At 50.6% G+C, this 24,411-nt stretch overlaps 1 protein-coding gene across 7 annotated transcripts in view; it reads left to right on the top strand.

Annotated features, from left to right (window-relative positions):
• Nucleotides 1–24,411, top strand: part of VWA5B1 (von Willebrand factor A domain containing 5B1) — a 57,247-nt gene that overhangs the window by 13,217 nt on the left and 19,619 nt on the right. For 4 of the 7 annotated variants that reach the window (XM_049106179.1, XM_049106175.1, XM_049106184.1 and 1 more), the window contains exons 2-13: nt 283–447; nt 2,194–2,346; nt 3,575–3,845; nt 6,937–7,082; nt 7,936–8,067; nt 8,594–8,820; nt 12,518–12,694; nt 16,839–16,949; nt 18,849–19,051; nt 19,525–19,639; nt 21,271–21,456; nt 23,849–24,032. In XM_049106179.1, the coding sequence (XP_048962136.1) occupies nt 309–447; nt 2,194–2,346; nt 3,575–3,845; nt 6,937–7,082; nt 7,936–8,067; nt 8,594–8,820; nt 12,518–12,694; nt 16,839–16,949; nt 18,849–19,051; nt 19,525–19,639; nt 21,271–21,456; nt 23,849–24,032 (2,044 nt within the window). In that variant the 5' untranslated portion in view covers nt 283–308. The remainder of the gene's footprint in view (nt 1–282; nt 448–2,193; nt 2,347–3,574; nt 3,846–6,936; nt 7,083–7,935; nt 8,068–8,593; nt 8,821–12,517; nt 12,695–16,838; nt 16,950–18,848; nt 19,052–19,524; nt 19,640–21,270; nt 21,457–23,848; nt 24,033–24,411) is intronic. The other 3 variants (XM_025447159.3, XM_025447157.3, XM_049106176.1) reach the window with 2 other exon arrangements.

Raw genomic sequence — 24,411 nt, 5'->3', positions numbered from 1 at the left:
GGGTGGCCGTGAGCCTGCTTGGGCTCCAGCCCCAACTCTGCTCCCTCCCACCGGGGGAGCCCAGGCAGGTGACAGGTCTTCAGTCCTTTGCTTCTTTGCTGTGAAATGGAAAGAAACAGAATCTCCACTTCTCTCAGGGAGGACTGAGAGCGAGCAGGGTCACTGCCCAGGCGGGGAGAACAGTGCCGGCTGCCTGTGGGCCAGAAGTGGACGACTGGGTTGGGAAGGGATGCGGGGGGGGGGGGGGGGTTCCCCACTTCCTGCCCTTCCTGTCTCTTGCAGGCCCTGAAGGCTGAGTAGCCAGCGGGATGCCTGGTCTGCTGAACCAGATCACAGGGGCAGCCCTGCCCCTCACCGCCTCCGATGTCACCTCCTTCGTCAGCGGTTACGCCCTGGGACTGACTGCTTCTCTCACCTATGGCAACCTGGAAGCCCAGCCCTTCCAGGGTGAGGACCCTTGCGGGCTTCCCCAGGGCCACCCACCCTCCGTGCTTAATCCTTACCTTGATGCGTACCAGCCAATCCACGCGGGGACAAGCCACATAACTTTTCTGAGTCTTGGTTGACTCATCTGTGAAATAGAAATGGCAGTTCCGCCCCTCAGGCCTCAAAGCTAGAGGCACATCAGGTCAGGCCTCGGGCTCAGCCCTGGCCAGCCGGCCCGGCACTATCTACACCCGCAAGGCATGCCCACCTGTGTCAAATGCCTGGTGCCCCACTTTCTCAGGGAGCCTCCCAGTAGGAGGGGCGTCAAGTCTCCATGGAGAGCCGGGAGCTCCCACTCCTAGGTGTGGCTCTTGCCTCTGTGACCTTGGGGAAGCCACTGTCCTCCTCAGGATCGGGGTGTACCTCCACCTGTCTGGACGCCGGGGTTTACGGGAGGAGCAGATGAGGTAATGCGTATGGAAGGGCAGCGTGGAATGAAAAGCAGTGTGAGACTATGAATCATCAGAGCGGGGTAGTCAAGAGAGTGCAGGACACTGGTCCGTAGGAGTCTGTAAATCAATCGCTTCTCTTCTCACTTCAGAAAGGAGGTCACAGGAAGGCTGGCCAGGAGGGGCTGGGTGAAGGCTTGTTGCCATTACAATTCCTCCTCGTCCACCGAGATGGGGGCCTCCTTAACCCCCAGGCTTCATGTCTTGGGGTACCACCCTCCATCCCAACCATCTCGGTCCCCAAAGGAACCTACAGGGGAACTTACTTTATCAGAAACATTTTGGGCAGGGCAGATCACCCTGGTGGTCTGTTTAGGAAAATCTCTAGACGGAGACTTAAAATGGAACTAGCTGGGGGCCCAGGAGACTAAAGGACTGGCCCACGTGGGGACAGATCCTTGGGCTCTCCACATGCGGGGAGAACCAGTCTTCCTAGTGTGTAGATGAAGAGGCTGAGGCTCCGAGGGATGGGAGGATCTGGGGAGGGCTCGCCGTGGGCCAGGCACTGTGCTGTGGGCACATCAAATGAGATACTGCCTTGATCCCCCGAGAGTGGTCCCCGAGCCATCAGCACCACTCAGGAGCTCAGTGGAAATGCAAAATCTCAGAATTTGGCCCAGAACTACTGAATCGGAATCTGCATTTTAACAAGATCCCCAGGTGACCCGTGCGCTCTTAGAGTCTGAGAAGCACGAAGGTCTAAAAACATGGAGCTCACGCCATGGGGCATGTAGCTAAATAAATGGCAGTTACTTTTTCTGGTTTCACAACAACCCCATGGGTTTGGCTCTGTTGGCCACATTTTCAGATGGGGCTGTGAGGCTTCAAGGAGCTGAGTGTCCTATCCAAGCTCACCAGGTCAGGAGGGGTGGCATGGACTGGATTGGAACCTTAGTCTGTTTCCTCCGATGCTCCAGCTCCTTGGCACAAACAAGTCACATAAAAATCCCAATTGCCATGGTCTCTTGCAAACTCAGAAGCCCCGGCCACATGGCCAGAGTCAGAGCAGGCTGGGACAGGAGCAGCTGTCCCTCTGCCAGTCACCCCACTGCTCCCATGGTGTCTCTGGTGCACTAACCTGGCCCGCCCCAGAGCCACGAGGTCCCAGCTGGAGCCCCCTGACCCCGACGTCCTCTAAGTGGCAGTGAGTACCATCCATCCATCGATCTGGCTGGCCCAGGGCTTGGCTTCTCTCCCACGGGTGGGGTGTGCAGTGTGCAGCCGGGGCACCCTGTGATGCCGGGCCCTTCCCCTGCAGGCCTCTTCGTGTACCCACTGGATGAATATACCACAGTGATTGGCTTTGAGGCGGTCATTGCCGACCGTGTCGTGACAGTACAGATCAAGGACAAAGCCAAGATGGATAGTGGCCACTTTGAGGGCACCCGCATCCGAGCCACAACTGTCACAGGTGAGGAGGACAGAAGGGCTGTGGCAGGGCCTGGGGCTGGCTGGGGTCTCGAGCAGACTGAAAGGACAGGAGTGGGAGAGGGTGGAGACAGCACTAAACCAGGAGGCAGGAATCCTGTGTGACCTCAGGCCAATAATGCGACCTCTCTGAACCTTGTTCCTGTTCTCACCTCAAAAGCGTGGTGAAGATCAGAGGCAACGAAAGGGTTCCTATCTCTACAGATAGCATGTCCGTTGAGCTCAGAGGTTGTAGAACGAACTGCACCAGGGCTTGACGCCCCCCCCCCATCCCATTGCTTGGGAATGGTATGAGCTTAAATTAAAAAAATTAAACTTCATCTGTAAAATGGAACTGATCACAAGATACACCCAAAGCTCAACAGGGTGTGTGGGTTGTGGAGATGACAGTCTCTGACAGAGAGTAAGGACTCCAGTCATGGCTACTCTGCCCGCTATTGTGGATACTGAGGCACAGAGAGGGTGAGTGACCGGCCCAAGTTCACACAGCCTGTCGGTGACAGTCAGGATTTGAGTTCAGATCAAGTATCATGTGACAGAAGGGACCCTTACCTTTGGATCTCTGATCAGATGACATTTGTTCACCTGATCATTAAGACATTGGAGAGTCTTGTAAGGAGCCCCCAGCACGTGTGAGACATCCAGCCGCCTTCACGTTATCACGACTGCTCAGAGCCTGGAAGGACAGCTAGGACATGCTTCGGGGTAACCACAGCAGGGGGTGGGGGCGCCTTTGGCAGAAGAGGTCTGGATAACGTCAGAGGAGGGAAAGAGGGTCCGACTGGGGACCAGGGAGGTTTCCATGGAGCGGTCGGTGGCTGGGGGACACGGGCTGGGGAGGGGTGAGGGAACAGCCTCTCAGACAACAGGGGAGACATGAACAAAAGCACCTGCCCCAAGGCTTGGAGGGTGCTTAACTGTGACCCTCTGAGGAGGAGCAGAGTCTGCAGATGGGTGACTTCTGTCCAGGTTTTGTGGGTCCCAGCCTCCCACTCCAGCACGGTGCCGTGGAAAGTACGCGGGCCTGGCCGCAGACCCCTGTGCGTTCAGCTCCCTCCTCAGCAAGTCAGTTATTGGCTGAGTAACTTAGGCAAGTCGCACCCCCCGCGCTAATCCTCAGTTTCCCTGGCAGCAAAATGGGCTCAAACCTGCCTGTGGTACAGGGAACTAGAGATCATCTATGCATAGCTGACTACGGGCCTGTCACTTAGGGAACAATCTGCAAGAGGGGGTCTCTGTCATCCCGCCTTCCTGCACACCAGGGAGGGTGGCTTTGGATGAGGATTTGGAGCGGATCCTGTTCGTGGTCAACCTGGGGACCATTGCGCCCATGGAGAACGTCACCATCTTCGTCAGCACCTCCTCGGAACTCCCAACGCTGCCCAGCGGGGCTGTGCGGGTCCTGCTGCCTGCTGTCTGCACCCCAACCGTGCCGCAGTTCTGCACCGAGAGCATGGGCCCCTCCACCCAACAGGCCCAAGGGTAAGGAGCCCCAGCCCAGACCAGGGGCAGAGCCTTGGGTGGCAGCAGGGGGTCAGCTGGATGAAGGCAGGGGACAAGAGGTATTTTCTGAGCACCTACTGAGTGCCAGACACTGAGCTGGGTATTAGGGTGACAGAGGGCCCCAAACCATCATGGCCCCTTCCTATTTGGAGCTTGGTGGGAGAGATCATCATCCAACTAAGAACACGACTGATATGTAGGTCATTGTTTCTGCGCTTGCATGCATAATTCATGATTGTGATAATTAAAAGTGCAATGAAGGAGAAGTTCATTGGGCTGATGGTATAAAAAAGGGGCCCACCCTGTGGGACCAAGGACCAGGCCAGGCTGCCCCGGGGAGTAACATTTCAGCCAAGAGCTGAGCAGTGACAGGGACGTGGGCGCACAGAGGAATGTTCCCACAGGTGAGAACAGGGACAGAGGCCCTGAGGTAGCAAGGACAGGACCCCAGAGAGAAACTGAAGCAGGGTGACAGGAGATGACGCTGTAGACACAGAGGATGCCCTGTGGCCCTGGCCAACTTCAGATTTCTCCCCAAAGCAACAAAAAGCCATTACGGGGGGGTGGTCTCAGCAAGGTGGGGCTGGGACACCACAAGCCCAGGGCAGGACAGTCTTTCTCTACTCCCCTGGAGGAGTAGACAGGAGGAGAAGGCGGGTCGCAGCCTGAAGCACCTGCTATGAAAATTGGGTCTCATCCCTTTTTCCCACCCGTGGACTGAGGAGGATGAGTGTTTCCTGTGCAAGGAGAGAGGAGGTGCTTCTTACCCGCTGCGTTCAAATATCTTTTAAGATCTTGTACGTCATCATTCATGTGTGAATTTTTAAAATCTATTCCAGAGAGTCTTTGCGCTATTTTGACATAAAAAGAACACAATTAATGACCAGTTAAACTACTTAACTCTCACCACCCCAAGTCCTATCTCAAACATCTGGGAGGAAGCACCGTGTATAGCCCGGAGTTTCATGCACACCCTGGGTAGGGCTCTGGGGACAGCCGGGGACACAGAGGACAGAGTCAGCAAGCTTCTGGATGACACCTTTAAAATGCTTCAGGCCGAGCTGGGGGAGGGTTAGTGCAGCTTCCCATGTGGAGCCAGCCAGGAGGGCACTCCTCCATCACTACCTGAACAGTAATTAAACACCTACTGTGTGCACAGTTCTGGGTGCTGGGAATACAGCAGTAAACTAGACAGACAAGGTCCCTGCCCTCATGGGGCTGGCATTCTGATGGGGGCAGGGGGACATGTCAACAGACAAGAAAAAAAAAATAAGCCCATCCCGTAACATGTAATACCTAATATATTAGGGAAGTTCTATGAAGTTAAATACTATAGAGGCTGGGGCGGGGAGAGAGTGGGGTTGGGTGATATTTTAGCTCCAATAGATGGTTTAGGCAACATCTGAAGCCTCATCTGAAGAAGGGGAGAGTGGAAATATGCTGGAGGAAGAACATTCTGGGCATATGGCAGAGCAAGCAGTAAGTGCAAAGGCCCTGAGGCAGCAGTGGGCATGGTGTGTTGGAGGAGCAGCTGGAAGGCTGGTATGACTAATGGAGCGAAGGAGCAGGAGAGAGAGAGAGAGGTTGGAGGGATGATGGGGAGTCCAATTGTACAGGATCTTGAAGCCTAGGGTGAGGACACCGGTTGGCACAGCAGAGGAGCTGGTGGCACCAGCCAGTCTCAGACCAGGAACACGAGACACACGCTGTGTATTGCCAGTTCGCTTCCTAGGCTGGAAAGTTTCCACTTCCACCAGTGGTGGGCAGGAGCCTCCTCCTGTCCTCCTCCTCACTAACACTTGGGTTTACCCATTATTCTTATTTTTTCTTGTGTCACTCTGAGCACCGTTGAGGTTCACGGGGATTTGACCCTGGCTTCTCCCTAGAGCCTCTCTGTTTGACTCCGCCTGCCGGAAGGGGCAGGAATAGTCTTCTCAGGGCCTCCCCAGGCCTCTCGTTCCTGGACCCACCGAGGTCTTGAATGTCCCCAGCTCTGGTAGGCCCTGCGTCTCCAACGCAGAGGGCCCAGTGCCCATGTCAGCGGGTACAAGGATAGCACACAAGCCTTTGACACAGGAGCCCCAGAGAAATTCTTTCCTGAGTCCCTAAGTCCCCAAAAGGGACACAGATGAGGATCTTCATGGCAGTAGTATCTGCTGACACAGGGAGGCAGGAAGAAATAAGGGCCGTATAACAGATGCTCCCAAGTGATACCACGTCCCAGCAGAGGCTGGTTTGCACACGGCCCCCTGGAAAGACCTCAGAAACACAGCAGCGGGCGAAACAAAGGAAGTGATTGAAAGTGACACAATGAGCCCTCTTCCTAGAAAACACACAACCACATGGCACCAGGGGACTTCACTATCAAGCATTAAGCACCTAGAGCAAAGAGCTTAGGTTAGGGGTGTGGTCCAGGGGTGCGGGATGGAGCAGGGTCAAAGAAGGGGTGGGGGATGACCCAGAAAGAGAGCCCAGAAACGTGAGCCTTCGGCAGGTGACACTTCACTGAGTGCTCACTCAAGGCGACTCATTATCATCCCCATTTCAGGGATGGGAAACAGGCTTGAAGGAGTGGCTCCTGCGAGGGCTCCCAGCTCCCAAAGAGCAGGGATCCAGGAAGCAGTGTGATGTGGTGTTAACTTCATCACCGTGTAGCCAGGCTGACCTACCAAGTCCCCACAGTGGGAGCTTAGGCTAGCCGCTTCATCTTGCGGAGCCTCTGTTTTCCCCTGTGGGAAATGGGGAGATGGGGTCCTGATGCCTCTTCTAGGGGCGCTGGTGAGAACGCTGTGCACCAGTGCTGCAGGCCACCAGGCCCAGAGCCCCGGCCCATCCACTGTTGGTAGCTGTGCCTTATGTCTGAGTCCAGGTTCTCCCTGGAGGCAGGTCATGTGGCAGAGTAAGGGTCTGAGGTGGGAGGAAGTGCATCAGCCCCTTTTAGGGCTGGGCTGCAGCAGGGCCAGGGCTGCCCAGGGCCCACCGCCTTCTTCCCTCTTTCTGCCGGGTCCCTGCCGCCACTGCCCTGGCTGCCCACCTGCCGCCACCTCGTCCTCCTCTCGACCCCTTCCAGCAAAGACAAGCACTGCTTCGGCATCCGCACCCTGGATTCTTGGAACAAGCTGTGCCTGGCAACTCTCCTGGACACCGATGTGTCCAACCCCATGGAATACGAGTTCAACTTCCAGCTGGAGATCCGCGGGCCGTGCCTGCTCGCAGGTGAGAAGAGAGCTGCCCAGACCTGAAAGAAGACCTGAGGCCCCGAAGTGGGGAGGGCTTCAGGCCGAAAGCTGCCAGGGAGAGAGAGGAAGGGGAGGGCAGGGAAGCTGTCCCACCCCAATGGAAGGCAACCTGAAGCATGGGGAGCCTTACGGACCCCCACTTCCTGCTCCCCAACTTGTGGCCTGAGGAAGAGCCCCTCCCAAGGGCAGGTTTCAAGGCTGTTCCCATGCCCACGTCAATGGCTCCCTTGGGGCGGTGTCCTTAGGAGCCTGGAAGCCCTGGGTCCTCCCCCCAGAGGCCACAGCCACAGAGGTGCTTCCTGGTTCTCATCTTGCAGAGTCGAATCCCCTGGGCAGCTTCCAAACCCTGCCACCCAGAGCCCACCCAGAGCTACTGATGGCAGTGGTCTGGGGTGTGGGAATAGTTCAGAGCTCCCAGGTGATCCTAACATGCAGCCAGAGTTGGGGACCATTGTTCTGATGGTCACTCAAGCTTTTAAATAAAGGATATGAGGACGCGGTTTCTTGTCAGTGAGTGTCCTCTCAGGGCAGCACAACGTTCCAACACAAAAGACCTTTACAGAGTGCCCAGCGACCAAACGATGAGCTCTTTCTGTGTCTTATGAGGAAGCAACCCTCTGACCCCAGTGGATCCTGAGGACAGGGCGGGAAAGGCCCTCAGCACCATCCGTCTAACCCCCCATTTTGCAGATGGGGGAATTGAGGAGGCCTGTCCATGGCTACACAGCAAGTCAGCAGCCCTTCCTCTCTGGCCTGCGTCTCTATGTCCCCCACTGAGCCCCTACTTCTCCCGAGACTGCTGAGCCTATTTACCTTTCTGTGCCACACAGGGGTGGAGAGTCCCACCCATGAGATCCGAGCCGACGCTGCCCCGTCTGCACGATCCGCCAAGAGCATCATTATCACCTTGGCCAACAGACACACCTTCGACCGGCCCGTGGAGATCCTCATCCACCCCAGCGGTACTGGACATCAGGCGGGGCCCCTGGGAGGCCTGTGGGAGGGAAGAGGTGCTGATCCCCTGGGGTGCAGACATGTGGCCCCTCGTCCAGTGGCCAGCCAGGGAGAGGGCAGGGGACAGAGGGCAGAGACAGGAGACCAACTAGGCGGCTCCTGGGAACATGACTCTAGTTGGCAGACTTGAGTGCCCGGATTCTAGCTCCAGAGGCCCCGGGGCATCATTAAGGTTAGGGCACTTTGCGTCCAGGCCAGCTGAGCAGTTGACCTTGAAATCCTAAGCTCGATGAGACCCTCATAGCTCTGAACACTCGGAGAGCAACTCTTTTGTCTCTTCAAGGATTCCTAAAATGTCAAGATCTGAAAAGATCAGAGCCCAGTCCCACGCTCATTCTACAGACGGGCAAGCTAAGGCCAGGGAGGGGCAGTGAGTTATCGGCGACCACTGGGCTCCCCTGCCTGCCAGTTAAGGAGTCTTCCCACGGCCCCACGCTCCTCCAGGCAGTCAGGGATTCCATCCCCCTCTTCCAGTCGGGAGTCCTCCCCATCGTGAAGATCCTGCTCCCAAACCAAGGCCCCCTGGCATTGCCCTCACATTCGGACAAGTGCCAAGAGTTGATCTCATCTCTGCAGAGCCCCACATGCCACACGTCCTGATGGAGAAAGGGGACATGACCCTGGGAGAGTTTGAACAGCACTTGAAGGGAAGAATGGATTTCATTAAAGGGATGAAGAAGGATAGCAGTGCAGAGAGACAGGTGAGGGTGGCTGGGGCCAGTCAGGGGTGGCAGAGCTGGGGGGACCCTGGGGGCTTGGTCATCGCTGGACCAATGAGGATCTTGAGCAGGGGAAGGGAGTGTGGCTTGCCCGGGTCACTCAAGGGAGGAAGGAGGGCTGGGGCATAGCTGGGAAGATGGACTTTCAGATGCAACAGGCACCCTGTCCTCTCACCTCCTGCCGGGCCACCTCCTCCTAGTGTCACCAAGGTGCTTAAGCCACGCTAGGCTGGTGGCACAAACAACCTTGGTCTTCTCCAGGTTACTGCACCCCAAGAGGACACCCCCGGACCCTGAAGCCAGGTGCCCTCCCAGCCCCATCATTACCCCCAGGCCTCCCTTTTCCCACCTGTTGAATGGGTTCCCTTCTTGTCCTTCCTCCAAGATCCTTGCTATTATGATGTGAAGAATAAAGGTAAAGAGGAGAACGTTTGAAGGAGACCCTCTCTTGCCCCTTCTCATGAAGTGCCAGTGTGAGGAGGCCTTGGGCAGAGGGGTGGGCTGGGCAAGGCTGGTAGGAGGCCGGGACACTGGCTACAAGGTACACCGGCCGTCTCTCCCACTCGGCCCTGCACGCCAAGCCAGGCCCTGAATGCCAAGGCAGGCTTAAGAGCAGGGGCACACTTCTTTTTCTGGTTTCCCCTTTTTCGATGAGAACACTGAGGTTCAGCACCCAAAAAAGAACAGGTGAGCTGGGAGGAAAGGAAGACCGTCCTCTTGGGAGTTGGCTTTGGTGACATGAGGCTAATGACTTAGAGTCGATTCTGGGGGGCAGCTTTGCGGGATTTAAGAATCCCTCCCTGACTGGCAGAGGACCATGGCAGAGGGGGTGGTATGGGAATGTGTAGACTGCTTCCGGTTCACATCATCCCATCATTAGACACCATACTGGGGAGGCCCGGTGGGGTGGGGGGTAGGAGGGATGGCAAAGGGAAAGGGTCAGTGGCTCACTACTCATATCATCCCATGTTAGGGAACCCTTCTCCTCCCTCAGATGAGTCAAATAGGAGAGAGGCTGGGCCCAGGTTCTCAGAGTGGGGATGCCCCTGGGCTCTGAAAACTATAACATGTGGGCAGCAGTGGGGGAAGTGGAGTTCCCCACCCTGTCTGCCAAAGGGCAGCTTTTGGGACTGCCCAAGCGAATGAGAATTTGCCACCTTGGGCTGGTGATGCAAATACCTGCATTCTCATGAGCTCTGGGGATGACAGGGATCACCCAAAGTTGCTAAGAAGTAAGGATTTTGCTGCAATTGGATAAGGGTAACTGAAGGAGACATTGGAGAATCCCAGCCCAGGGCCCCCATGCCAGCTCTCTGAGAGGCAAGAATCAGGTTCCCAGAAGGCACTCCTCTCACTGGCGATGTGGCCGTTGCTGCCTTGGGCTCTGCCTTCCAGGGAGCCAGGCTGGGCAGTGGCCTTTGGCAAAGGGGCTCTATGCAGAGAGAGTGTGATCCCTCACCAAGGAGGGAGGCAGGCATCTGGAGGGTGAACATCAATCAGGAAGAGCAGGTATGACAAGCTGTCAAAAGCTGTGATTCAGCGAAGAGGGGGGCAAGTGACACAGAGGGAGACACCATGTACAAGAGACAGAGAAGCAGAGACAAGCAGAGACAAGTAGAGAGAGAGTCTGAAAAAAAGAAAAAGAGATGCACACATAAGTCAGTGGCAGATAAAATGACCCACACAGATTCATCCTGGTGTTTATTCATTCAACAAACAGTATGTCCCCAGTAGATGTCAGGCTCTGAGGAGACAACACTACAAATGACATGTCCTTGTTCTCCTGGAGCTTACATTCTAGCACAGACAGGAAGTAAATGGATGAGCAAGAGCAGTGTGAAGAGGGCTGCGGACCATAAAGGACATAAAGCAGGATACTCTGACCATGAGTGATAAGCACGGGCGCTATTTAGCCTGGGGTTTAGAAAGAGCGTGTCTGAGAAGGAGACCTGGTGAGTGGTGAAGAACTCAAGACCTGGTACACAGAACAGGATGCAGAACGATGGTGACGTGTTTGAGAAACAGGTGGCTGGTGTTGCTGAAATGTAGGAAGCAGAGTGGGCAAAGATGGGGTGGACAGGTAGGCAGGGGTCAGACACTAGGGGACCTCATAACCATGGTGCAAAGCAGGAGGGGAAGCTATTGTTTAAACAGAATGACAAGAATGATCACACTCCCTGCTCTATCTAGAAGGGACCTCAGGGAGGGGTGCCTGGGTGGCTCAGTCAGTTAAGTGGTTAAGTGTCTGCCTTTGGCTCAAGTCATGGTCCTGGGGTCTTGGGATTGAGCCCTGCCTCTGGCTCCCTGCTCAGCAGGAAGTCTGTGCATCCTTCTGCCTCTGCCCCGACCCCTCCCTACTGGTGCTCTCTCTAGCTCAAAAAAAAAAAGAAAAAAAAAAAGAATGGACCACGGGGAGATAAAAGTGACAGAAAGAGGCCACTCGGGGTCCAGACAAGAGATGGTACTGGGGTGGTGGCAGTGGAGACGGAGCAGAAGACAAGTTCAGAATGCATCTTAGGTGCAGAACCGAGTCCTTTCCTGAATGGTAGATGTATGGGGTGAGGCTAGAGGGGAACTGAGGACAACTGCGAGGTCTTGGGTTTGAACACCCAGGTACGTGAGGATGTCATCTATTGAGTTGGGGAAGGGGCTCAAATGAAAACAGAGAAACAGACACCATCAGACAAAGAGACAGAGGAAGTTGGGGTGGAGAGAGAGAGAGGCAGGGTGACGACAGAGGAAATGAGATTTGGCGCAGTGTGTGTGGGTGCATCCGGAAGCAGGGTTCAGCAGCAGCGGCCAGGGCCAGCGAAAAGAACACACAAAGAGATTAAGAACTGTGTCCTGCCCTCCCTCTAACGCATAGGAGCCCATCTCTGTCCAGGGCTCTAGGTGAAACCCCGGATATGCGGAAGAAACTCAGGCATGGCCTGCCTGCAGGTAGCATACGAGCCAGCGAGCAGGCAGGAATACCACATTGCAATGGGAGACGCACCTGGGTCCCCACGGCAAATAGCAGCAGGTATAGTTTAGAGGCAACTGCCCAGGGCCAGGCAGCAGGCCTCACAAGCATTGCATCGAATCCGAAAACCTCGGTGAGATAGGTACTGTTGTCTTCATTCCCCCGGTGCAAAAACTAAGCACTAGTCAGTCTACTCTAAAGATAGGTGGTGGGGGAAGATTTTCTAAAGAGGTAAAATCTGAAGAGTGAGCGGGAAGTTAGCAGAAGGAGAGAATCAGCAAACCCAGGGAAGATGAGCCCGAGAGTGGCCTAGACACTGGGGGATGAAAGCCAGAGAGAGACACTTGCCAGCTGAGGACCCGCCATGTGCCGGGACTTCCTGCTCAGGTTCCTCCCCTAACCACCCTGAGAAGGGGCATCATTTGTACCATTTTATAAATGAAGAAACAGACACAGAGGAAAAGGCCTTGCCCAAGATCACACGGCTGGGTGGTGAGAGCTTGGGTTTAAACCCCGGTCTTTCTGCCTCCAAAGTCCATACAACTGAAAGTCTAGCAAATGCAAGAGCCAGGTATGGTTGACCCGGGACTCTCTCATGCAGAGCATGAGTAGGATCTTAACAAAACCTGGTGAGTGATGGGGGGACCAGCGTGAGCCCCCCAGGAACAGTCCTGAACCCCCGGAATGCCCAAGTGAGAGTTTTCCTTTCTCCTCCAGACAGAAATCATCAGGAAACGCCTCCACAAGGACATTCCCCACCATTCTGTCATCATGCTCAACTTTTGCCCTGACCTCCAGTCAGTCCAGCCGAACCTGAGAAAGACCCATGGGGAGTTTATCTTCCTCATTGATCGGAGTGGCAGCATGAGTGGGACCAACATCCACCGCGTCAAGGTACCTATATGAGGACCGACCCCTGCCCCCGGGACTCAGGGTTCCAGGGTAGATCAGCTGTGCTGCCCCAAACCAGCTTCTTCAATACTCTGTTCCAAGCAGCCCCCTTCCACAACTGAACTATTTTCCTAAATGACCACCCATGGCTGCAGGGAACAACCTAACTTTTTAAAATCAGTTTGAACAGAGACACCCAAACTCAACTTGTTCCCAAAAGAAAACCCTGACGTGGTGTGAGGGGAGGTAGACCTGGGGTCCATTTACCAAGCGATGAAGTCATGTTTAGCTTTCCTTGGCACTCTGCAAACCTTGGTTGAGTGTCTGCTCTGGCTGAAACGCCTCACGAGGTACTGCATGGAGGGGGGTACAGAAAAGAGAGGAAGGAGCCAACATTTGCTGAGGCTTACCATGCATCAGATACAATGCTAGCCACTTAATGCCCGACTCGGTGTTTAATCCGGATAATAATCCTGTGCAGTTGGCTCTATTGTCACCATTTGCCACATTGAGGAAGCCAATCGTGAACATTTCAGTAACCTACCCAAGGTCACACAGCTAGTGTGGCCCGAGATCAAAGTCATGCCTGTCAGTTCTGAGCCACCTGACATCACAGATTCATTGCACATGGCCTTAAGGAGTGCGTATAATCCAGTAGAAAATATTTGGTTCATTCTTTTTTTTTTTTTTTCAAGTTCCTAATATGTGCAAAGTGCTGTGCTTGGCCATCTGGAAAGACAGCAGGTTGTAAACATAGTCCCTGCCCTCCAGGAGTTCACAGTCGAGCAAGGGGACAGCCCTGCAAACCAGCCGTAGCTGGTCATTGCAGTGGGAAGTTCTGAAGGAATGCAGAAGAGTGATAAACCTTCCTCCCCAAGTATCCAGAAGTGTTTCATCTCCCTCAGGAGATTATTCGCCTCGATTATGGCATTATCTAGCTGTTCTTTGTATTTTTGGTTGTGTAGATGTGTGTCTCCTCCTCTGGAGTTATGAACTCATTAAGAGAAAGGACCAGATCTTTCTCATCTATCTCTCCCCATGGAGCCTGGCTCTGTACTTTCGCATAAAAAGCCCCCAGTCACTGTTTATTGAACTGGGTAAAGGCATATAGTTCGAGGAAATGAAGGATGCGGAAACAAGAAGAGAAAAGGCTCTGCTGTCACCTGAAATTTCACCCCTCCCCCTAGTTTGTCCCTGGAGCAAACTCTGGTTTCCAGGGCAACAGGACTGGCAAGGAAGGGCCAGGGGAAGTGGGATCTGGGAGAGCCACTATCTCCTCAGGCTTGCTATATGATTGGATTTAGTCCTGAAGTATGACTGAGCGATCATGTATGAGACCAAAGCTCCTGTTCGAAGCCTCTTGACAATGAGGTGCAAGACTGGTTGTCATCTTCTCTCCACCTCTGCTGTTGATCATAGGCAAGAATTAGAATGGGGGAGCTGTCCATAGTCCTGCTGAGATGCCCTCCAGGACTGGGTGGCCATGTGCATTTCATTCCATAGCTGTATCAATTTGTAAGACATCTCTTCCGTTACTCTAAAGCATCGTGGGATCTTATGATGTCTCTTAGAGAGCATTTAATCCATTATCCCTGCCAATTTCCAGGTAAGAAAACTGAATCCCCAAGAAGCTAAGCGTTTCCCCAGGCATCACAGAACTCATGAGGAAATAAAAGCTTTCCATATCTTGGATCAGTGCTCATTTTCCTTACGCTACTGATAGGGAATTATAATACTCTTCTACTGAGAAAACCTCTCTTCTCTGATTATGTCATTTCTGCTGCATAGTTTAGTAAAAAGAGCAATGCCTGGGCTTGGGGATCAGTTCTGCCACTGGCTTGCTATGTGGCTTTGGACAAGTTGATTCTTAACTCTGGGATTCAGTTATCCTTTCTGCAAAATGAGAAGGAACGATTAATTCAGAGAGGGCAAACAGATGTCACACGTCCCTTTGTTCCCCTCTCCCAAGGCCAGACAGACATCAATAATTGACCATGGCATTTTTTTCTCATGCTGAGCCTGGACTCATTCTCTATATTCTTGTCATCTCAGTGTTCCAGGTTGTTACTACCAGCTAAATGGAGTGAGTTTATGAATGGAAATCCATTTCCTGAACTAAAGACCTTTCCAACCTTTACCTTCCAAAATTTTCAGACAATAACTTCCTCTGGCTCTCCTCTCAGTCCCTTTCACCTTTGGAATCTCTCCTGCTGGCTTTTCCAGTTCAGCTCACTGAGCCCAAGGTCATCCCTTCACAAATGGCTTTGCCCTGGCAAAATCCATTCTGCTACATATGCCCCTTTTAGAGAATGGTGCAGAAATTACCCAGGGCACACACTCCTTTCCCCATTGCCAATGAGGCCATAGTGGGGTTGCTTGGGTCATTTATTGCAACCCATTAGGTAGACATTTTAGGGGGTAAAAACTAGACTTAGGAAGGTAGGAGACAATAGAAATCTGAAGAGCCACACCAAGGGGGAAAGTTCAGCCAATTTAATCTCCTGCAGCTGGTCTCATTCTTCAGCTGCAACTTGCTGCCAAAAACATGGCTTTAAAAATTCTAATAGGTGTGAGAAGAGACAATCTGTATGGATCAGCAGAGTCTCCCGCTAGCAGGAATATACATTAGCAGCTAATGAAAAAATAAGCAGATATTGACTTCTTTTGTAGAGAAACAAAATGTATTGACACAGGCAACAAAAAGAGATGAGGGAACATTGATGTTAATGTTTGCTGTTTACAGAGGGGGATGGGAGTTGGGCTGCAGGTCTGCGGAGCCTGCAAGGCTATATGCTGTGGAAGTTGCCAAGATCCATTTGCAACTGCTTCCTTCTAGATTCTGGAATGCAAACAATTTGTCTCTCTGAAGACATGCTGAGATCCCTGGGGTACCATCAATAAACTACTTGGGGATGAGGGAGAGCTCTGTGCCATAGCAGAGCCACATGAATAAAGACCTCAGAGCTATGTTTTAAAAGCTGTCCTGTCCTTAGGTTTCGTGATCCATTTAAGCAACCTCTTAACCCTCGGAGCCTCAGTTTCCTTATCTGTAAAACAGAGGTGTTGCTATTAATATGTCTCCCATTGGGTTGATAATAGTAACCATTTACTGAATATCTTATATGTGCCAAGCTGAGGCTCAGAGGAGTGGCATAACTAGTTCAAGGTCAAGTTAGTAATGGGGAAAGTGAGATTTAAACCCACATTTGTCTAATTTCAAAATGTATTCTCTTATCCACTGTGCTGTAATACATGTTATAGAGATTAAATTAGATATTATTAATAGAAAGTGCTTAGCACAGGGTTTGGCACATAGTAATTGCTTGATAGTTATCGTTGCGCTATGCCAACACCACCATCATCACCATCATCCCTCCTGCCATCTCCTCCACCTTTCCTCATTATGATTATTTATTTCAACAGACCTCATCAAGGGCTCCTGGTGTTGCATAGTTAAGTAGGTCAGGACTCTGTAGTGTTCACAGACTTTGGAGGCACGGTGGCACATTTGGGTGCTGCCTCTACCACTATCAGAAGGCTCACCAATGAGTCGTTTCACCTCTCTGTGCCTCAATTTTCTCTTATATAAGATGGTGATAATATTGTGCCTGCCTAAAGGGTCATGGTAAAGATTACATGAAGTAATGCATGTAAAGTATCTCCTGGGCATATAACAAATATGGACTGAAGAGACTGTCCCCTAAGATATCTGTCCCTCATTAACCATAGGTAGGTCTGATGCAGAAGGCCCTGGATGAAAGACTCTTCCACCCACAGTGTGTCCTGGACCCAGCCACATGCCTCCCTTAGATGTCGATTTTGTTCTTGCAGAAGGGAGTGGTGCTCCGTGTTCTCCCTACCTCTCAGGGTCAGCAGGAGGTGAAATGAAACTGGCAAACATAATAGAACAGCTTTGAGAAGTCAGACTTACCACACGGATGACAAGTTTTATGACGATGGCTTTGGTCCAGCCTCTGGTTGCTGTCAGCATATTTCTTGATCTGACGGAGAAGGGACTGTTGGATGGGGCAGAGGGGATGAAAGCACGTCTAGAGGCTGCTTCTGTGCTGGGATGAGAACATCGATGGGTGGTGGCAGAGCTAGTAACATTTTCCCAAACTCTGAAAATTCCTTTCTTGCCTGCCAGGATGCCATGCTGGTGGCTCTTAAGAGCCTCATGCCAGCCTGCCTCTTCAATGTCATTGGGTTTGGATCCACTTTTAAGACCCTCTTCCCTTCCAGTCAGACCTACAGTGAGGTAAGGAAGGGGCAGGGCAGAGTCCGGAGTGGGTGGGTGGTGAGACGCAGAGGAAAAGAAGAAAATGAAAGTACAGATAACACTGAGGCCCGCCTCAGAAGCTGTCCTCCCATCACACACAAACCTATGGCAACTCCATGATACCCACAAGCAGAGAACTAGAGAGGCTGTCTCTGGGTAGGCCATTTGCTGATATCTCCTCTTCTGATATTCCTCCTCTTTAAAATAAAGACTATTTGGGGGCAAAGCATGGGTATGCATGGATAGGGGGTACAGAAAAGGGGGAGAGAGAGGAGATATCCTAGGCCTGCCACTCACTGAAGCATCTGTTTCAAGAGAACGATAGACTCATGCAAGGTTGAACCAAAGAAGCGAATGGTAAGGGGTGACAGAGTGAATAGGTGGGGAGTTGGGCTAAGAATAGAACTCACAAGGCTCAACCTACAATTTAGAAGAAGAGGACCGGGGCCCCAGCAGCACATTCAAAATTGGAGCATGTCCTCTCCAGGTCTAAGAGAAGGAACAAAGAACATAAGGGAGGGGAGAGAGACAGGAAGAACACGTTTCAGTGAAAAATAACTTTATAGGTTTTTAAAACACAAAAATAAATATATTGATTGGCCCACAATTTTTAAATCTGGATAATCAAAAAGAAAAAGTCTTTCATGATAGCATCAGGGGAAAAAAAAAAAGACCACCATTACAAACTCAGTATAAATCTCTTCAGACCTTGTTCTATGCCTTTACCCACATTTTTAATAAAGATAGGATTAGATATGCCATACTATTCTGTAACCTACTTTCTTTTTTAAAAAGATTTTTTATTTATTTATACATGAGAGAGAGAGAGAGAGGCAGAGACACAGGCAGAGGGAGAAGCAGGCTCACACAGGGAGCCCGATGTGGGACTCGATCCTGGATCTCCAGAATCAAGCCCCGGGCTGCAGGCGGCCCTAAACCATTGAGCCACCCAGGCTGCCCTGTAACCTGCTTTCTAACACAACAGCCTGTCATAAGTGTACTTTCATGTCAGTAAGTATTAATCGGCAACATAACTCTAATGGCTACCTAATATTTCAATACACGGATAAATTGGGACCTATTGAACTAAATCCTTACAGTTGGACATGTCAGTTGCTTCCATATTTTTCTATTCAGTCATCTTTGTAGCAAAGACTCCACACCCATCTTCAGTGATTCCCCTGGGATGAATCCTTAGTCTTGTTGGCTCAAAAGACATATACCCATTTCAAGACTTTTGATACATGCCATTACCCCAAGCATGGCTGTTAGAAGAACATCTTCATGAATCAAGAACAGAACATCCGACATCCGAGGGGAAATCTGTCTTTGCTGCAGTGACATCCATCCAGAGTCCTTGGCCAGTTGGGTTCTACAGTGCTGATCCAGGAGGAAGGGAGTCTGAAGCCCACATGGGGCACATGATTTCCTCAAAGTACTGTAGGGATTTAGTGCCACAGGCAGGCCACAACTTGAGTCTCAAGATTTCTAGTATAACGGTCTTACCTCTACACCTCTTGCCTTGCTCATCAGAAAAAGACACCTCATTTGTGCTGAGCAATCAGTGCTTGACGTGTTACCTTTTCCAGGGGTGTTTATATTTTTAATGAGGAGCAAAGAAAGGACAGTGGTAAGTAAGCACACCATGAGCAGTATTTAGGGTATTCGTAGGGTGTTACTGGGCAGAATCACGCCAAATGAGTGGCCATCCATTCTTCCTGTGCATGGGACAGAGATGAAGTTGGTAACATGGGCCAATCCAGTGAGACCCAACCAAGATCTAGGGAAGCAAAGGACTCATCCTCCAGGGGGTTTACAGGTTGACGCCATATGGTGATTCTAGGGACTATATTCCCTGTCTACGGCCCTTCCCTGCAGGAGAGTGTGGCCATGGCCTGTGATAACATCCAGAGAATGCGTGCTGACATGGGTGGCACCAACATCCTTTCCCCACTCAAGTGGATCATCCGGCAGCCAGTGCACCGAGGCCACCCACGGCTTCTCTTCCTGATCACAGATGGTGCCGTCAACAACACTGGCAAGGTGCTAGAACTGGTGCGAAATCATGCCTTCTCCACCAGGTGGGCACAGGCTGAAGGTCTAGGGCTTTGGTTATCCTGGGCTGCCGTGGGCTGCCCTGGGCTGGGATGCCAGAAGTGGGGCATCCTGGAAAATGTCAGAAGGAAAGGAGAGACCTCCAATCCTGCAGTGCTTTGCTTCGAGGGTGGTGCAGCTGACTTCAAAATTTGCCTTCTTCCCTCAAAGTTCAGATGGGATGAGATAACCACACCTCTGCATTTAGCTCCCAAAGGGCAGCCTAGGTGGAGGAAGTACTTCCTGCTGCTTTGAGTCTGTCCTGGGGTGGGAGTTTACAGGCTATTGTGAAGGTGAGTGTCCACTGATGGCCCTCTTCCTTCTCCTTCACCTTCTGCCAGACGTTAGGATCAGCTCTGAGATAGCTCTGCTGAATCATGCTCTGTCCCTTTCCCCACCAAAAGGACAAGGACGGCACAGAGGATGGAAAGTAACAGTCTCTCTCCTCCCCTTCCTCCAGGTGCTATAGCTTTGGAATTGGACCCAACGTCTGCCACAGACTGGTGAGAGGGCTGGCAACTGTGTCCAAGGGCAGTGCTGAGTTTCTGGTGGAGGGGGAACGGCTACAACCGAAGGTAGGCAAAAGGGCCTCAGTCTCTTCTGGTGCTGGTATCTCAGAGGCCCCAACTGGTCATACAGCAACTCAGTGGTAGAGCTGGGATTTCATTTCACCCAAGGATTTCATTTTCACATCACAGTGAGAATCAGAGAGGTGGAGGCCACATCAGGCAAGTCCTGGGGCTAGTACAGGACCCTAGACAGCCACTGGATCACATGCTCCATCCATTCGCTGGGCAGGATTGGGGTTTCTGAAAGAGTCACTGCCTCTGTGGATAGAGTTGTGTTTGGGGTCATTTCTGGCTATATAACTGATGATGACAAATGGTGGCTCAGAAACATCTAAAGAACCCAGAAAAAAAGGAGATTATAGTCATCTCTCCATTTTATGCATAGTTGGTACAAATAACCCAATTCTTTAAAAATCCTTGTGTCAGTCCAGATCCTCCTGGAATCAGACACAGAGCTGGATTTAAGAAGTTCATAACTACAGGGACACCTGGGTGGCTCAGCGGTTGAGCGTCTGCCTTTGGCTCAGGGCGTGATCCCAGAGTCCCAGGATCGAGTCTAACATCGGGCTTCCTACATGGAGCCTGCTTCTCCCTCTGCCTATATCTCTGCCTCTCTGTGTATCTCATGAATAAATAAATAAAATCCTAAAAAAAAAGTTCATAACTACAAGAGGTTCCCTGGGGGATAATGTCTGTGAAAGAGAAAAGAGGAAGAAGCAGGAAGGAGAACTCTTCAGCCCCTAATGTACATGCAGGCTTATGAAAGGAAAGGAGGGAAGCAGGATTCACAGGCAGAGCTTCAGACTGCAAGTCTGGCAAGGTTTCAGCCAACCCAATAGGGATCTCTGGGGCAAAGAGTACCCATTAGGTAGGCAGATTGGGCTGAAATGCCAGGCGCTATCGCTGCCATGCTCAGTCATTGCCTGGGGGCTTCCAGAGAGAGGTGTAGTCTTGACTGGAAAGCTGGGGCTTGGCATCTAGAGACTATCACCTAACTGCGTTGCTTGCCACAAAAGGTCACACAGTCTTCCTCCAAAGGAAGATCTGGAAGACCTTTATGGCTGCCACAATCTCCAAATCATTTTTCTCATATAATTAATCTCATGTAACCTCCAAATCAATTTCGCAGTATGTTTGAAGAAATCAGCTAGGTGACGCTAAACCACAGCTATCAGGTATTAAACACCTATCACAAGGCAGCTACTTCAGATCTCAGCTAATCCTCCCAACTACATTGAGAGTTGAAAATTACTAACTCACTTTACCAGGAAAGGAAATTGAGGTCCAGGAAGGCAACTTAACTTGCTCAAGATCACTATCCAGTCCATGCTTTGACACAACTTTGTGTGCCCCCGGGCTAAACACAACCTTACTTTGGGTCTTGGGTTTTCCCATTATAAAATGCTAAGCTTTTTAGAGAAGCAAGATCTGCTCCAATTCTGACATTCTAGTAGTCTAAAGAGGTCAGAGGCATGTTCACTGCTGGACAAGCCACTCCAAGGCCTACTCTTCTCTGCTCACACCCCCTACAGGAAAGCTCACACCCATGCTCATACTCACATGGTCTTTGTGTTTCTCATATGAGCATGCCCCTGTTGACACATGCCACCAACCTGTGTTCTGACCCCGCCCAACAGATGATCAAATCCCTGAAGAAGGCCATGGCCCCAGTCCTGAGTGATGTAACTGTGGAGTGGGTCTTCCCTGAGACCACCGAGGTCCTGATCTCGCCTGTCAGCACCAGCTCCCTCTTCCCCGGAGAGCGGCTGGTGGGATATGGCATTGTGTGTGATGCCTCTTTATACATCTCCCATCCCAGATCTGTAAGTATCTCAGACATTCCCGAACAGTGGGGCTCCACAAACTTGCCCACAAAGCCATCCTCAGCTGGAAACACTATTAATTGCTAGGAATTAATTGGATCTAGGTTTACGGTTATGGGGGGTATGGTTGCCAGGCCATGGGCATGTGGTCACGGTGACACTGCTTGGATAAATGCTATCATCACAATATGTGGTTCTTAAGATCGCCTACAGCAGGAAAATTGGGGGAACGTGTTTAAAATGCAAAGCCCAAGGGACACCTGGGTAGCTCAGTGTGTTAAGCTAGCAACTCTTGATTTTGGCTCAGGCCTCAATCTCAATATTGAGTAGGGCTCTGCGTTCAGCAGGGAGTCTGCCCCAGGATTCTCTCTCTCTCTCCCTCTGCCCCTCTCCCAGCTTGCTCTCTCTCTCTCTCTCAAATAAATAAATAAACCTTTATTAAAAATAAAAATAGGGACATCTGGGTGGCTTAGTGGTGTGGCTCCAGGCGTGATCCCGGAGTCCCAGGATCGAGTCCCACGTCAGGCTTCTGCAGGGAGCCTGCTTCTCCCTCACCTATGTCTCTGCCTCTCTCTCTGTGTCTCTCATGAATAAATAAATAAAATCTTTTAAAAATGAAAAAATATATAAAATAAAATGCAAAGTCACTGAGCTCTTCTGAAATTAATAATACCTGTATGTTAATTAACTTAGAGTAAATAAAGTAAATTAAATTTCAAAAATAATTTAAAAAAATAAACGCAGAGCCTAAGCTCCAATCCTGGTCTACTGAATAAAGTCGTTGAGGGTAAGGCCCAGGAACCTGTATTTTACATAATCTCCCCAAAGTGATTTTGATAAACAATTCAATTCAGAACAACTGCACTCAGGTTTGTTTCCTCAAACACTCTCTTCGGGTCACGTCTCCTCAGATGAATTTGTGTTTTATTTACATGGATAATTCTCTTGTATGTGGTGACAGGAGTGGGATAAAAGTGAGGAATTTCTCAAAGGAAAGTGGAATTCATGCTAAAATGTGGGAGATTGCCTGAGATTTCCATCCTTCCTCTTTAGTGAGAGTCTCTACTTCTGCTTGAAGGATTTGTCATCTTGTTTTATTTTTAAGCAGGGGTCACAAACTCATTGCCTAGAGAGATTGGGCAGGTATAAAATGAATGAGATGGACTTCTAAAAATAAAAGGGGAAAATGCCATGGGGGATAGCGGTTGTCACAGAATCCATAGACAGGCCATAAGAGCGGTAAGGAATATGGCCAACGGGATAGCACACACCCATCTAAACTGAGTGGCCCCTACGCAGCTCTAACAAACTTTCCATGCAGGAATGTGGGCTCTGTGTTACATGTGTTTTCAATCTTGCAGGAGATGTCAGAATTTTGTGTGATATTTCCAGATTTTAGAATATTATGGAATCTTCTAAGAATCATGGTCAGGGTAATGGTTAATGTGTTATGGAGAGTGGGGCATTCAAACGCAGGGAGAAGATGCTAAACAGAATGTTAGTCAGTCTTTGAATAATCTAGACCCTTCCTGGGGGTCTTAGAGGCAGCAGATCATCAACAGACCCTACCACTGGAAGGAATCAGCAAATAAATGCCTTCTCCTTTCCTTACCCATGAGACTGGCAAAGTTTTCTCCTGCTACTAGCAAAGCTGTTGGGGAAGGGTACCCTTGCATATTGTGGTGTAAATATGACTTGCCCCCCTGGAAAGCAATCCAGAAATAACTAATGGAATTAGAAAAACATGACTTTTCAGCCCAGAAATCCCTCCTCAGAATCTAACACAGAGAAATAAAAGTGATGTAATGGATTTATGTCCAAAGATTCACTGTAGCAATTTTTTTATGGTGCAAAAATAAATAGCCACAACGCAAATGCTTAAAAATAAGGAGTGGTTGAATGTTGTTCAGTCAAAAGTTAAAAAGAATAGTTGATATGCAGGATTTCCAAGATGTTTTAAGTGCGAAATTCAAGATACTGATAAATGCAAGTAATATAGTCCAGCTCTTGTAAAATAAAAATTACCCAAAGCCCTATGTTTTATATATATGTTTATATCATGGAGAACAGAATGGAAGGAACAGATGGTTCATTTTGTTAATTTTGGTTACCTATTTGGAGACATAACGGCATTTAGAATTACATTAAAATTTTTTTAAATAAAGAAGATAATTAAAAATATAAACAATATAAATGTTATGAAGTCAGCTCCATTCACCGTCTCTTAAACAGAAGTCTGTCTAAATTACTCAAGCAAGCAGAAAGCCTTCCTGTTAGTCCAGATCCTCAAAGGTGGAATGTCCACCACCTCCTGTCACACCCCTGGCTGCCCTGCAGATGTTCTATATGACATCCAGCCCCACTCCCAGCTCTTTTGTCTCCCTCCCTCCAGGACAAGAGGAGACGATACAGCATGCTGCACTCTCAGGGGTCCAGCAGCTCCGTTTTCTACCACTCCCAGGATGAGGGGCCCAGCCCAGACGGCAGAAACTGTGCCAAGAGCGTGGGGGAACACTTCAACCTGAGGCAGCCCAAAGATGCCCAGCCATCCACCAGAGACTCCACCACTAATCCTGGTTAGTCCACTGCTCCTTGCGCTTCACTCTCTCTTCCAAGGAGGCCAGGCTTGCTACATTTTACTGAGCACTTACTATGTGCTAAACACTTTATACAATCTCACAGAATAGCTAGCAAAGGTAGAGATGGGTCCTAGTCTACCTATTTTACAGGTGATGAAACTGAGGCTTGGAGACTTTAAGCAATTTGGCTCAGCTCACAAAACTTGAAAGCGAGAGGGTACAGACAGGTCTAGAGCAGTTTGCATCTAGAGCCTGCTAATAATTTCCATTCGGAGGGCACGTATTGATCATCTGCTAAGGCTGAGTACTGAACACAGCGTGGGAAGCAAAGATGACCCAAACACGGACTCTTGTCCTTCAGAAGCTTTCTGCCTAG

Source organism: Canis lupus, chromosome 2 (assembly GCF_003254725.2).
Source record: "Canis lupus dingo isolate Sandy chromosome 2, ASM325472v2, whole genome shotgun sequence".
NCBI classification, from domain to species: domain Eukaryota; kingdom Metazoa; phylum Chordata; class Mammalia; order Carnivora; family Canidae; genus Canis; species Canis lupus.
The sequence above is the reverse complement of the archived record's forward strand: the minus strand, read 5'-3'. Positions and strand labels throughout refer to the sequence as shown.